The 14201-nt window shown below is 38.3% G+C and overlaps 4 protein-coding genes across 4 annotated transcripts; 3 read left to right on the top strand and 1 right to left on the bottom strand.

Moving 5' to 3' along the window:
* The first annotated feature begins 292 nt into the window (after window positions 1–292).
* LOC145498157 (uncharacterized) lies at window positions 293–1805 on the top strand. The gene is made up of 2 exons (XM_081478042.1): window positions 293–1158; window positions 1190–1805. The coding sequence occupies exon 2, from the start codon at window positions 1299–1301 to the stop codon at window positions 1608–1610; it is 312 nt and encodes a 103-aa protein (XP_081334168.1). The 5' UTR covers window positions 293–1158; window positions 1190–1298; the 3' UTR covers window positions 1611–1805.
* A 149-nt stretch (window positions 1806–1954) lies between these two features.
* LOC145497578 (H/ACA ribonucleoprotein complex subunit 1-like) lies at window positions 1955–8241 on the top strand. The gene is made up of 7 exons (XM_081477395.1): window positions 1955–2323; window positions 3524–3672; window positions 4746–4805; window positions 5781–5847; window positions 6612–6644; window positions 7085–7234; window positions 7689–8241. The coding sequence occupies exons 1-7, from the start codon at window positions 2158–2160 to the stop codon at window positions 7700–7702; spliced, it is 639 nt and encodes a 212-aa protein (XP_081333521.1). The 5' UTR covers window positions 1955–2157; the 3' UTR covers window positions 7703–8241.
* LOC145497579 (uncharacterized) lies at window positions 8235–9282 on the bottom strand. Its single transcript, XM_081477396.1, has 2 exons — window positions 9094–9282; window positions 8235–8547 (listed from the first exon to the last, which is right to left on the bottom strand). The coding sequence occupies exons 1-2, from the start codon at window positions 9193–9195 to the stop codon at window positions 8239–8241; spliced, it is 411 nt and encodes a 136-aa protein (XP_081333522.1). The 5' UTR covers window positions 9196–9282; the 3' UTR covers window positions 8235–8238.
* A 2350-nt stretch (window positions 9283–11632) lies between these two features.
* On the top strand, window positions 11633–13352 carry LOC145497845 (uncharacterized). Its single transcript, XM_081477704.1, has 2 exons — window positions 11633–11828; window positions 12502–13352. The coding sequence occupies exons 1-2, from the start codon at window positions 11739–11741 to the stop codon at window positions 12772–12774; spliced, it is 363 nt and encodes a 120-aa protein (XP_081333830.1). The 5' UTR covers window positions 11633–11738; the 3' UTR covers window positions 12775–13352.
* Window positions 13353–14201: the final 849 nt, after the last annotated feature.

Raw genomic sequence — 14201 nt, 5'->3', positions numbered from 1 at the left:
AATCAGTCAAGATCATTCCTTCCTTTAATTTGTGAAGATAAAATGTATCAAACGAGGCGATTGTATATCGGTCAAATTTAACTCGTTGATACGCCCGGCTGGGCGCGAATTTGACATCAGTGGTCATAACCAATCGGGGAATTTACAACACGGGATAGGGAAGGGCATGCGTTGGGGTGCGACATATGATAAACTCCCGCGTCCTTTCGTCGGGTGTCTTAAAAACGTAGACTTAAGACCTAAGATCCAAGACCCAAGACTTAAGACCCAAGACCTAAGATCCTCTCCGAATCTCAAAAACTGGGACCTTAAGTCTCCTCCAGTCTCAAAAACTGAGGTCTAAGGCCCCCTACCTCTGGCGTCCCAACAGGCTACTTCAGAAGCTCATGGGAAAAAAAATTCAGCTTGATCGTGAGGTCTGGTTGGAGAGGCACAGTTGTTAATGTTTTAAAACAAACCCTTCGATTTCCTTTGCTTGTGTCCTGCGTGCCTCTTTCCCAGTGTAAGCTTACAGTTCGCTTACAGTTCTATAGACCTCTTTAGCTTGGGCGGTTTGATTTCCCATTGCAGACCACGTGATGACACTCTTGAGAATTCTTGCTTTCAAATTTTTAAATAGTCGCATATATATCAAGAGGGGGGGCAAGGGTATTTTCGTGACGCCGTGATCCGGTTTTTTTGTGCACTGTGAATCGTGATTTGATAAAAAACTGTTCCGTGAATCGTGATTGAAGTTTATTCCGTGAGGCGTGAAACGCAAAAGTCCTTGGCTGTGAATCGTAAATAGATAAGAAATAAATCGTAAATGTCTAAAGTTGAATTCGTAGCTAAAGCTCTGCAAGAAGTCGGTGATCTCAAACGATTTCTAAAGGGAACTTTGAGTACTGTACAAACGATGATTGACTCCCAGTCTACCAACAAAGACATCCACGTTGATCTTCATGCTTGTCTGACAACCCGTGGAAAATCTGCACGCTGTTGGTCATTTCAAGGATCAATGCCCCACATCTCTTAACTACTCCCGTAATCTGGGAAACACTGTGTACGAAAGCATCAAAAGGATCACAAGCTGGGCAGCCTATTATTTCACTCAGCCAACATCCTACTATCCAATTCCAGACAGTTCAATTCCACTGAAAGACATTTCCAAACTTTCGCGTCTTGGCAAAACAAGCCACTTAAATTCTAGCCAAGAGCAGATCATGAGAGAATGGGCAGTTCAGCATGGCAAGTTCGTTTGACAGAGAACTGTGAGGCAAGAAACAACGAAGTTCAAGGCTGACACTTTGCCTTTGAATATGTATCGTCCAGCAGATTCTGCTTACCCAAAGGACAAGATCCACCTTGAACCTCCTGCACAGTATCAGCCAGCTGTTCCACCAATCGTCGACGAACAAGAAGAGCAAGAGCAAGAAGTCACCTTCCCTCATCCTGAAGTGTCTGAAGCCCCCGAAGTCCCAGAAGATGATGTGCAGTATGACACATACAGTGGGCCTGACGATGCCGTGGAAAGTGACAACGACGACGATACTCTGACCTTCTTAAGAGCCGTAACAACTCGCAGTGGAAGAGCTGTCCAAGTCCGATATTTCTCTCAAGAGTTCTCTTAAAGTAAAACCAACAAATTAAGATTTCAAATATCACCTTTCCAACAGCTGTAAATTATTGGTAAAGTTAAAGAATACACTTTTTCTACAAATTTTGATTACAGTTTCGTGCACATGTTCGAGAATCGTGGAAAGTGAATTTTTTTGTTTCGTGATTCGTGAAATCGAAAATTTACTATCGTGACTTCGTGACAAGACCCCCCCTTGCGCCCCCCCCCCTGTCAATGAATAATTTTCAGATGGATAAAAAGAAATTCTCTCTGGAGGATATCACGTGGTGTAAAATGGGAAAACAAACCGCCTAAGCTAAAGAGGTCTATTGAGGCTCTATTTTGAAGAGAAGAGAAGACCTTGGGGAGTAGTTTGGAACGACGCAATTTTAACAAGAACCTGGAAACTAGTTATCTGAGCTTAGTAGCCTAGCCTTCAAGGGGCAGTGAATGGTTACTAAGCCACCACCTCGCTTTTGTTGCAACCACGCGGTCAAAATACAACAACAAACGTCGATCGTAACTTTTAGATCTTCTTGACGATCGATTGTTCGGTATTCATGTCTTTCCGTGGACGAGGTGGCGGCCGTGGAGGTGGTGATCGTGGCGGTGGCCGCGGTGGTCGTGGCGGTGGCCGAGGTGGCCGTGGAGGGGGTCGTGGTTTTGGAAGAGGTGGAAGAGGTGGTTTCCAGCAAAGAGACTTCGGCCCTCCAGAATCTGTTACTGGTAAGCTTTTGAATCGCTCTACAACTTACTTGATTTACTTCATTCCGGCCCATTACCCACCGGGGATCTTGGATAGTAGTGTAAAACAGGTGGTAGAATGTCGAATTTTGTTGTTTTATAAACAATTGTTGTATTGATGATGATATTAAAGAGATTATTGAACATCGATTTGTTGATTGTAAAGCGACAGAATTCTTCTCTAGTTGATGGGATTTCTGTACAGATTCTCTTGTACTATTCTTCATACGCAACTGTAACAGAGACGAAATATTATGCATGCGCCGGTGTATAGTAATTAGTAGGAGGCTATATAGCAATCTTCCCCTCCAGTTTTGTCGGGAATACCATGTCAAGTAGCCATTTCATGTCACTGGTGTGACTCTGATAATAGCATCAAATATAGAGATTTATACAGAGACTGGCATAGAACTCACACCAAGCTGACCCATGCCTGAAAACATGGTCACATCAAGACTCTAACATGGAATGGTGTATGAAATGGGATAGACTGAAGACTGAAGGCTGAAGACTGAAGTCTGAAGACTGAAAACTGCAGAATGAAGACTGCACACTGTAGACTGCAGACTGAAGACTGAAGACTGAAGACTGAAGACTGAAGTCTGAAGACTGAAGAATGAAAACTGCAGACCGAAGACTGCAGACTCAAGACTGCAGACTCAAGACTGAAGGTTGCAGACTGAAGACTGAAGACTTTTTTGACTTATGCGGTATTCCTGTTTCCATTATTGAGAGCTGACCATGAACAGACTGACTTGAGTGCTCTTTACTTCTACGTAGTGTGCAGTCTGAAAATGTCATGTTTGAATTGTAATTTTTTGCTATAGTCTGATGTTAAAGGTTTATTGTTATTTATTAAGCTTATTAAAGTTTACAGTGTAAATTTTCTGTAGCAAAACTACTTCAGGTAGATGGAAGTTGTATGAAAAGAACTATAGATGTGTATCAAATTGACATGTGATGTGTATTGAATCGACTTTGATTTGTATCGAAATGAAAAGTCACCTCGTGAGATCTTTATTACCCAGTTTTAACAGCATTCCTAATATAACCACATGTTCCTGAAAGTTACAAACTCCAAGATTAGTGTTTAATATTTCTTCAGAAGATGTTCTTTAGTGGGGTAATACAGGCACAAGAGATACAAAACTGACTTTTGTAACTTTTTTTTGCATCTTTTAGAGCTGGGCCATGTCCTTCATCCTTGTGAAGGAGACCTGGTGTGTAAATGTACAAATGAGAAGATTCCTTACTTCAATGCTCCAGTTTACTTAGAAAACAAGTCACAGATTGGTAAAGTAGATGACATATTTGGTCCAATGACAGATTTTGTATCCTTGGTTGAGTAAGAAGACAATATATTATATACTCAGAGCTGTCATTAAGGGCTGTAACCTGTAACACCTGTTATGGCTGAGTATGCTTGATTAGCCCTTGGTGCTACAGGTGAAACTGCCTGTTGTTGATACAATTCGCCCACAAAGTGACAAATTTGCTATGGGTGTGGAGTCTAACAAGGCTACAGGTGACTCAAAACTTAATGACAACCCTGTGTACTGGCCAGTTCATTTGTGATGACATGTTGATCATTGTACAAGATTTGTTTAAGTTAATTAGTTTTAGTCTCCTAAACGAAGAAGTGTGATTGACATGAAACAAATTATGCCACATTAAATTTTGTTCTGGCTTTACGGTAGCTCATATTGTGTATTGTACAGTTGTATTCAAGATGAAAGATTAAGTGAGTGTAAGATTGATGGCATTCAAAACATAGCATCATCTATTGGGGATAAAATTAATAACATTTTTACAAACCATCAAATTTTTAGACTAACTAAATTATCATAATGTTTAACTTAAGAGTGGCAGGGATGGTAGGTTTTATTGGTTGTGAAGTTTATTTTATTAATTTAAGGTCATTCCACTGAAATAGAACCTGCACTGAGATTTTTGTGAAACTTTGCCTATTGATTGTTTATATTATAGGAAATTAAATTTTCAAATAAAAATGAGGGGGCCCCATGTTCGTTTTGGAGCAACAGCACTTTGTTTATACCCATATAAATCCTTATAATAGCATCATGATTGTAGTCACGATTGCTTGCTAAATTCACATTTCCGATGATTGCTTTTTATCCTACACTGAGAATTGGTCCATATTTATTTTACACAGAGAAATGTATTACTCAATTCAAAACAACAGAAAAAAATGATAGGTCACCATACTCGTTTGCGAGAAAATGACAATTAACCTCTATGGCGAGATCCAGGTGTAAACAAAAAGCCGCCATTTTTTAATGTGTGCGCGCTAATCACACGCGAAATTATGTGCAGTAGGTGTGCGCAATGCAGTACTGGCGAATGACCTTAAGTTTATTTCCTTAACATCATACTTTATACACAGTATTTTTCAGTGAAGATAAACACAGATATGAAAGCATCTTCATTTAACAGAGATCAAAAGGTAAACATAAAAAGAATAAGTTTAAAAATATAACATGCTACAGTTGAATCCCTATTAAGTAGCCACCTTTCAAGTGGTCACCCCTTATTATTAATTTGGTGTCTGTAAAATACTGTAAATAAAACCCAGCCACCTCTATTAAGCCGCTGCAGCCACCTTATGGTTGTCCCAACCAGGGAGTTCTCTTGTCCTTACTGCTTTTAAGCAGCCACCAAACATTTAATACACATAGTTTGGCTTTCTTTTGGAAAAGATGCTGGTAGATAAAGGTCTGAAATATAATTTGACTACTGATAAACACACGTTCATTATGATTGTCTTGACATGATTCTATGTTCATTAAGCAATTAACCCAATATAAAGAGTATTCAAAACGCACAAACCCCTATTAAGTGGCCACCTCCCATTACTCAGAGGGTGGCCTTCTAAAGGGGTTTGACTGTGTTAGAGTAGTAATGCAGTTGCAGCGCTACAAATAATTTTTTGTTTTGAAAGGACGTATGTCTTACTAAGACACCATCTCGGTCAGACAAAACAAATTGTACTCAGACATCACCAAAAAAAAATAAGATTTACTCAAGGTAGATTTTTACTCATTCTTACTGTAAAATGAATTACGATAAAAAATTGTCCAGACATCATGTCCAACCACCGTTGGGATTTTGTCAGGAACAAGCAAATTTTGGTCAGCCAAAGTCCTATGACTGACTGTTATTTGCAGCCCTGCAGTTGTGTGAGTTTTAGTAGAGCCCAGTCACATTGATCACATATTGATCAAGTAAAGAAGCAAACATTGTTTTTTCAGTGTTCTTTTGAGTAAAACAGGTGACTCTAGGTCATTTTGTGTTTGGTAAAAATTGTCAAAAGCTGTCCTTACTTGAATGTCATCACCATCATCATTTCCAATTTGCTGACTGGGAAATATGGTCTCATATGAAAGTACAAACTAGTTTTCTGGTTTCTGCTCTTTTCTAGTTCTTCATTGATCCTATGAAGTTGTTACCATTGGCCAGATTTCTCCCTAAACCACCTGGACAGAAAGGTAATATTATCTGTGAGGCTACCATATGTATGGCATGGTGTTTCTGTTTCTGTTCCTAACTTAGAACTCTTTGTTCTAAGTTACATCAAACACGAATGACCATGCTTGACATCATTTCCAAACAGCGGGAACAGGGTTAAAAAAAACAACATGCAATAGCGTGTTTTTGACAGACTTCAATGTGTTTGGAAATTTGGTCAAACACAATCTTGAGTTTTTTATATGTATCTTTTAAATCAAAACTAAAACTAAGTAAAAAACATGCTTATTAAATCAGATATCCAAACACTGTCATGATGTCATGATTTTCTTTGTTTAAATGGTTGAATTTTTAATGAATGTTAAATTATTAACAAGTGTGAGAACTTCTGTTGCTTGAATGTGTTTTCTTATATGCAATGCAGACCGGTTTTTTTGTCTATGAAAAGAGTAATTCCGTATCACACAAAGGTTAACTCATGTAAATCATCATAAGTTCACTGGGAAATCCACGGGTTTGCTCATAGAGCACTTTGATTTATGTTAGGTTTACAGTTTAGGTTATTGTTGTTGTTTGTTTTCAGAAGCTTCGTAGTTTGTTTTAATGGTGACATTAGGTCTTTGCCTGTTTTTGTTCATGTTCATTAATTATCCAAAATGCTTCAAAAGGTTTCATGCCATCATTTTCATATGGTTCTTGACTTGCTGTCAGCACTAAAATGCTCATTACAAATGAAAGTGCACAAGTGTGGAAAGAGATTTAATTTCTATTCTCTACTTTCTAGGACCCCCAGGGGGTGTTGGAGGCAGAGGTAGAGGTATGTATATAATTTTAAAAAAAAAAATAAATAAATAAATAATATTATAATAAGATGGACTTCTCAAATATGTATATGGAATTACCTTTCTTACATCAAATAAATCTGTTTCAATCTGAGGCTGCAAACCTTTTTAAAAAAATTTCATTGAGCTGTTTTCTTGCGTACATGTGCTCAGCTAACTTTGACTAAAGTGTAGTACCAGTGGTCGTTAAACATTGTAGAGTAGAAATATTTTAAAGAAAATAATTTCGAGACGTACCTACAACTTGCATTTACCCCAAATTGGTTGTCATCTCATGCTCTCAGCATTACAGGGCAGGAGATATCTGACATTTGAAGCTACTCTTCATTATGGAGAAATAGAAACGAGGGGAAATTGTAGGTGATATAATAAGTATAGTAGTATAGAGCTTTACCCATTCATTGTACTATTTCAGGAGGAGGCAGGGGTGGCCGAGGGGGTGGTAGAGGTTTTGGACGTGGAGGAGGAGGAAGAGGTGGTGGTGGCTTCCGTGGAGGAGGTAGAGGAGGAGGAGGAGGAAGAGGTTTCAGAGGGGGCTCCAGAGGAGGTGGCGGAGGATTTAGAGGTATTTATATTGAAATTATTCATTTACACATTGTAACCAAATTTTCAGATGTTTTTATTGTTTTGTTTTTTTCAACTTTTTCTGTGTACATGCAATCCAATTTCTCAAATATGCGGTTGCTCAGGACTTGCAAATATCCTTCTGAGAGGGTGGAAAATTTGTTCAATGGAATCAGAGTTCAACACCAAATTGTTCTGTTTATTTGTTCATTCTGAGCATTGTTGCCACCCAAATCACTTTAACCATTGTAAGCAGTTAGAAATACAGTTTATCTCCAAATCAAGTGCAATGACCAATCCTTCCATTTTTTTCTTTTTTCTTTTTTGCTTTTCTGATATGGGTTACTGATATCGAAGTTAGTGCAGAAAAAGTTAAAAATAATATGTGCAAAAATACTTGTTGTGAAAAATACTTTGTGGTATAATTTTAAAATTGTATACTTTTTTTCCCTCAGGTCGTGGAAGATGATCACAAACAGAGAATTTTGGCTGGACTAGTCCTTCGCTTGTTTAATTTATCCAGTGTACAGAATCCTAGCAAGACTTCAAGATCGAAATGGCATAGTTTACTTCATCAACTTTGATCTAGCCTGTGTACATCCATCCCACCCCTCAAAGAACTTTCCGAAAAGTAATCCTTGTTTCTCCAACTGCTTTATTGACTCAGAGGTCATCAACCTTAATCCCAGGCTCTCTCCTCCTTTGGGACAACAAGGGAGGCAAAGTAGAGAGCCTGGGATCAAGGTTGAGAGGTCATACAGAGGACATAAATAATTCTGTTGCTAAATCGCTGTGCAAGAAGATGCTATAGAAAGTGAAATACTGATGTACTTTCAGTTGTGAGAAGTGCCTTACATGAGAGAATTGACATATTTCTTTTCCTATACATGTCATTTGTTGTGTTACTCATTGTAATGTGAAAAACCGTCTTGTGAAAATATCATTATATTTTTTATTGAGAAACAAAACTGTTTTATGTCTTCTTAATAAAAAAATACAGAAAAGCTATCTTTTGACCACGTCCTCTTCCTTATATGGTAGTGGCACCAGGTTGTAGTCGTGTCTAATGCGGTTCTTCAAGTCACGCCATTGGTGCAGTGGCTTCGGTTTTGGCGGAAACAGCTGGTAGTACGTTCTGCCAGTTGTGGTTTGACAAATGTCTGGAAGCCAGAGGGTGTCACGCGAGTGCACCTCGCGCGTGGTGGCGCGCGTTTGCGAACGCGTGCCAGAGCGTGTCCCAGCTCTAGTTCCAGTCCTCTCGTCTTTCCCGGTTTGTTTTTCTTTTGTCTTTTGATTCTTGCCTAGTTCCTGAAGCTGTAAAGGAAAATTGTCAAGGTTCTTTCAGTCCTCCAAGAACATTGACAATTCTTTTTTTTCTCCATTTAACTGACGGAGGGTCGAATTTTTTCCTTTCGAGACTTATTTCTAGAAAAATGCCATGAAAATGACACCAATCTTTCAGACAGCGTTGTCCTTGGCTACCGATTTGTTGATTGTTAAGACTTACTGCACTGTGACTGTACACTGTAAGAATATGCAATAAATGTTTTAGTTGCAATCCCAGAAAATTTGTACTTGGCCGTCAGTAGCATTCAGCTATGGCTTTATCGGCAGTCTTCTTTTGTGAACTGATCAAATTTGTTTTCCTTGTATAGTACTTGTTTGGTAAACATATTAAAGTAATCACGCTTTTCTTTGTAATTGCATGGCTTTTGAGACTCGTTCATAGCGAACAAGTTTGCCGCTATGAAGTCTTCGGGAAATTAAAAATCGTCAGTGACGCCAGGTTTCAACACCGAATTTTCTCTTGATAAGCAAGGTTACCATACTGCGAAATTTTCAAACGAGATCTTAACTCACCTGACGGGTGTATTGTTCTTTAAGCCGCTCCAAAGCAAGGTGTTTTCTGTCAATAACTCTCTGTCTTCTTTGTGCCTCTTGGTGGTAAGCCTCGTGATACATTATCAGGCCAAAAACATTCGTTTAATCATGTACAGCAGCGCTTAAAAGATCGCGTTTTCGAACCTTTTGTAATTGGCGAAAGGATTGCAAAATCCCAGATCTTTGACTTCAGAAGTCACGGACAGGTCTTGTTAACACTTTGTTTGCACTCGATTGTTCCATAAGTAATTATTTTAAGGGCTTTCTCTCTTGGGAGGCCATTGCTTGGTTTGTGAACAAGTCAATGGCTTTCTAGCGTAATGTAAACATATCAAGCGAGTTCATTATACAAAGTGTTTATACAGAAAAATATTTGAATCATTTTAATTTCTCCCAAAAACTTTGTGTGTAAGGATTCAACTTTTTCTCCTGCCACTCGCGGGTGTGTATTTTTACACTAAAAACATCAACTTCGTGATTTAATGTACATGAGCTCTTAGAGAAGCACAAAGGGCTTGTTTGTATGCAAACTAAGTGCTTTGTCTAATGTATTTTTCAATCGGGTTTTTGTAAACAAAAGTTTTCATTCTACGCCTTAGAGAGAAGCCTTTAATCTCGTTTATTAGCGCGGCGCGGTATTCTTTCTATGGCTGGCACGTCCCACGAGACCTTAACAGGCAGAGCCTTAACGTTTTTGTAAGTAACCTGTTCAAGGCGTCGCATTAATAAAAGTTACTTTACAGTGCCCACATTTTCTACTTAAGTCCTACGGGAAGGCAATCGGGAGCCGAAAAATGATTGCTTATCATCTTGAAGCTCAGCGGAAGCAGCGTGTTATAGACAGAAAACAAGAGGCGCTCGGGCGATTGAGGTTTCAGGCGGTAAGAATTTAATCTAGCGGTTAGCGATTTTTGCAAAAACATTTAGCTTTAGACAGTACTTGTGAAGCTAAACAGAAGACAATAACGTTGTAAATAGTTCGTTTTAGAAACTTTCGAACGAATAAGTCCTTCTGCGTTCTCAATTTAGTGAATTTTTTTTTTTAATAGCTGACAGTATTTTAAGAAGCACGTTTCCTTCACGATTCACGCTGTGGCCAATGTACATGTATAAGCCAACAAAAAACACAAGTAAAAAGCTAGTGAAAACGAAAATTTAAATCCCATGCATTGGAATGGCTTTTTGATAAAGTGTTATATTCCAGTAAACGGAAAAAAGCTAAAATACAAAAAAAAATAAAAAATAAAAAATAAAAAAATAAAATTTAAACAGGGAGTTGTAGGAACGATAACTAACCAGCGTTAATTCAACAAGATTATGAATTTTTGCTCACAACTTATCATTTCCCTTCCTGTTAGGGTTTCCAGATGCCATTTTTGATAGTATAGTTTTCTTTTTCGGGTCACCGTGATTTTAGCATACTTCTAACTTTTTCACAATTTCGCCAAGGATTTTCTTGTTTACTTTTCTGTTGTTGCTATCGGCGAATCTTAATTAATTCTGCGCAAATCAGACACAAAAGATTACCGTCGAGCATTTTTTTGTTTTGAGAGTTAATCCAAGTTATTGAGCAAGGGAAGCTCTTGGTAAGAAAGACAGTCGCTATTGATTCATTGACATGTCCGTAAGCTGCACGTGGTTCTCTAATTGGCTTTAATCTGCCTGATGCATGGTAAAGGAAACATGATGGCTCCTGGAAACATGCATCAAGTAATGCAATAAGCTTGCGGCTGATTGCTCTACGAATCGAAAAGTTAAACCCGATTTCCAAGGACAAGGAAAAATATCACAGTGGGAGTGTGCTATTCTATGCACCCCCCTCCCACCCTCCCTCAGCTATACTTCTATTCCTTATTCTCAAGGAACAAACAGTTTCAGACATTCTAATTGTGACGTCATCTCTGCTTCATTCAATTATATGACATCAAAGAGGCCAATCAGTTTTGTTAAAGAATACTTTTCAACCTCTGCCACTAAAAAGCAATTCGTTAGTTTTAACATTAATCTTTCGAAAAGGCAAAAGGCAAGTGCACTTGACGCTATAGGCCATCTTCTGTGTAGAAATCAGCTCAACCACACCCTAAAAGCGTTATGACAGAAACTTATCACAACGAGGCCTTGCGGAAACAAAGAATTGTTGACAAAAAGCACGAGGCAATTGCCAGGATAAAGTACGGTGAGGTGGGAACAGAGCCACTCGATCTATTTGTGTGACACTTGGAAAACATTTTTAAAATTTACACTATATACATGTACACGGTATTCATTTGATCTGCAAATATGAATTAATTTCAGTCAACTGCAGTAAAGTAGGTTTTGAAATTCAGCATAATCACTATCTTCAGAAAATTGCATTTGAGCAACATTATTGATAATTTTCAGGGCTCCTGTAATTATCAAATCTCATCACAGTTATATCACATTTGCCGCAAAAAATGTAGAAACCAACAAACTCACGCAACCATTTGTAAGGGGAAACCCATCACATCCCAGAATACTTTGCGAGCAGCATTCGTCCATAGATACCGAAGTTCAACAAATCATTTGGAACACGGAAAGTATTCATGCTCTAAATAGCTTCACGAATCGCCCAGAAAGCGGTGATACATCCATCTATACGCTAAATGGCTGAAGCATACCATAAGGAAGCTTTAAGAAAACAAAGAATTATCGACAAGAAGCATGCCGCTTTGGCAAGGATCGCGCTTTTGCAGGTTGGAAGTTCTACACATTTGTCTCATGTTGAACGAATGTTTCGTGTATATATACACAACCTAAGAGGCAATCTTCGCCGGAATTTGGCACTTAAGTAATTGCGAAACACAACCACAGAAAACTAGTGTAGTAATTTTAGGTTAACTTCGAAAAAACTGTGCTTTAACGACGGACTGTTGTGGGTCCACTTGACTAATTGAAACATCAGAAATCCGACGCGCATTTATATATACTCGCATCATCAAATCCCTGACTCAAATCTATAAGTTTTAAAGCATTGCCCGAATTTTTGTTCATTATCTTCCTCTGTTGCCTTGATATCTTGGAGGAGAGTGTGAAAAAGAAACGCCGAGCCTTATTTATTGGTTGTCATTTTGTCCAGCTGCTTATCAAATTTTACCAAAGGCATTTTAATGTGGCTGATTTGCAAAGCTCGAGTTCTTGGATTTATTCCCAGGGCTCTTCGGGCTGGTGTTGGGTAAAGTTATCAGGGGAAGAGAGCTTACACACCGTTTGTTATCCTTTTTATGAGTGATTGTTCCAAAATTGATAGGTTATTCAAAAATAGAATCTGGAGAATTTTTACGTACAACTCAAATGATACTATATATTTTGGAATCAAGGAATTTTATTCTTTTTATGAATCAGAATATTTTTTTTTTCCTTCTCCAGCAAATGCAACAGGATAAAAAGAGGGCAGATGAGGAAAGATACAAATATGAATTGGCTGAGAAGGAACATGAAAAAACAAGAAAGAGAGAGGAATACTTGAGCAGTATGGGAAGAACTGGAAAGAACTCCCGTGGAGTGATCAATGCCAATTATGTATACATGCTTGAAGAACAGAAGAAAAGAATTTCCCAGAAAGATCTACGCCACCAGGAAAAAGTACTGCGGGATAGCTGCTTGGTGATGGGGCATGTGAACGACAAATTCATGGCATGACGCCAGCTCTTGCATCAATTGATGCCCCATTATTAATTTATTTGATAAACCAAAACGGATTTGTTTTATGTGACACCTTTTATCAGTCTCTCATTTTTTAGACTAGTAATTTTTGTTGTCTTTGGAAACCTTTGAAGTTTCAGCTGAAAAATGTTTGGTTGAGTAGCATATAAACACCTATAATGTTATTATTTTAATATTGTAATTATTACTGTAAGAATCACTATCACAATTAAAACACTGAGTTTTTGCAAAATTGTCAAGAGGGCATGATGTCACGTGAAGTGAGAAGGAATATACTGCAACCAACACCAGCTAAGTTTTTCCCGGCCACCTTGACCTATGTATTATGACCTTAGTTATGTAAATCCAGTGAATTCCTTCCTCTATAAGTGGCTCTATCATACCCTTGCATGGACAATTTTAAGGATTTGATGCTTATTAAAGTCTTCGACACTCTTTTACCACAGTAATTTCTGGATACTAGTATTAGGTTTGCTTGTAACAAGTGACTGACAAAGTTGTAATTAAAGTGGTACTGTGTGTAAATAAAATTGTTTTAATTTGTCCACTATGAAGGGAGAGTATTCTTAGCGATTTATCATCTTGCAATGAAGGTCAGTTAACAAACATGGGTCACTGCTTGCATTTTTGCATGCAGTTCTCTTCCCACTGTGAACATTGGCCAAGATCATGTGAGAAATAGCTCCAGAGCGAGATAAAGGTAAATGTCATGAGTTGATGTTTGTTTTGACTTTTTGCTCACAAATAACTGAACTCCAAGACACCACAGAACCCTTCATTCAGCTATGTAATCAGCCAGTACTTTTTCAGAATCAATTCTCTGAAGCTCAAGTCAGGATAGATCAAGTGGTCTTGCCCAGTGGGCAAAGAAGTATTGCTGGTTTTCAGTGTCACGCACTTCAAACTAGATCAAAATCAAAATCAAAACCGTCCAATAGATTAAGTCCAGAATCTGGGAAATGAAAGAAAGTAAATATGCAAAGACTCTCGCCAAGATTCTGGTCACAGCAATTTTTCTTATGCAAGATATGCGAAGAAATTTTTTACCCAAATCTATAGAGACTTGTATGGAGACGCCATGCTGGTGCCCATCCCTATGGGCACCAACATGGCGGCCGGAAACCGACAGAAACATCTGTCACTGAGTTTTGCTACAAAAGCGTAAATTTATCCCTCGAGGAACTCGAAAACATTAAAATAATACTTTTTTTAAGACATGAACTGTTCGGATAGCCAAATTCCCCGAAATAAGTCACTTTTTTAACCATCATGACACCGTCATTTAAATGTCACGTCAAGCAAAAGCTTCGAAATTCAAGCGTAGTGTATCACAAAACCAAGAACCTATTTGGAGCGAAAATTTGTATGAATATTAGTTTTCACCTGCTCTTATACATCATTAA

This window comes from Orbicella franksi, chromosome 9 (genome assembly GCF_964199315.1).
Source record: "Orbicella franksi chromosome 9, jaOrbFran1.1, whole genome shotgun sequence".
In the NCBI taxonomy this organism is placed as follows: Eukaryota; Metazoa; Cnidaria; class Anthozoa; order Scleractinia; family Merulinidae; genus Orbicella; species Orbicella franksi.
This window is presented reverse-complemented; position numbering and strand designations above follow the sequence as displayed.

Coding starts and splice junctions, on each gene's coding strand:
- LOC145498157 (XM_081478042.1), top strand. CDS start 1,299: ATGTATCGTCCAGCAGATTCTGCTTACCCAAAGGACAAGATCCACCTT.
- LOC145497579 (XM_081477396.1), bottom strand. CDS start 9,195: ATGTATCACGAGGCTTACCACCAAGAGGCACAAAGAAGACAGAGAGTT. Junction 8,548..9,093: donor AAGAACAATACACCCGTCAG/GTGAGTTAAGAT, acceptor TTTCCTTTACAG/CTTCAGGAACTAGGCAAGAA.
- LOC145497578 (XM_081477395.1), top strand. CDS start 2,158: ATGTCTTTCCGTGGACGAGGTGGCGGCCGTGGAGGTGGTGATCGTGGC. Junction 2,324..3,523: donor CCCTCCAGAATCTGTTACTG/GTAAGCTTTTGA, acceptor TGCATCTTTTAG/AGCTGGGCCATGTCCTTCAT. Junction 3,673..4,745: donor TTGGTCCAATGACAGATTTT/GTATCCTTGGTT, acceptor CTTTATACACAG/TATTTTTCAGTGAAGATAAA.
- LOC145497845 (XM_081477704.1), top strand. CDS start 11,739: ATGGCTGAAGCATACCATAAGGAAGCTTTAAGAAAACAAAGAATTATC. Junction 11,829..12,501: donor CAAGGATCGCGCTTTTGCAG/GTTGGAAGTTCT, acceptor TTCCTTCTCCAG/CAAATGCAACAGGATAAAAA.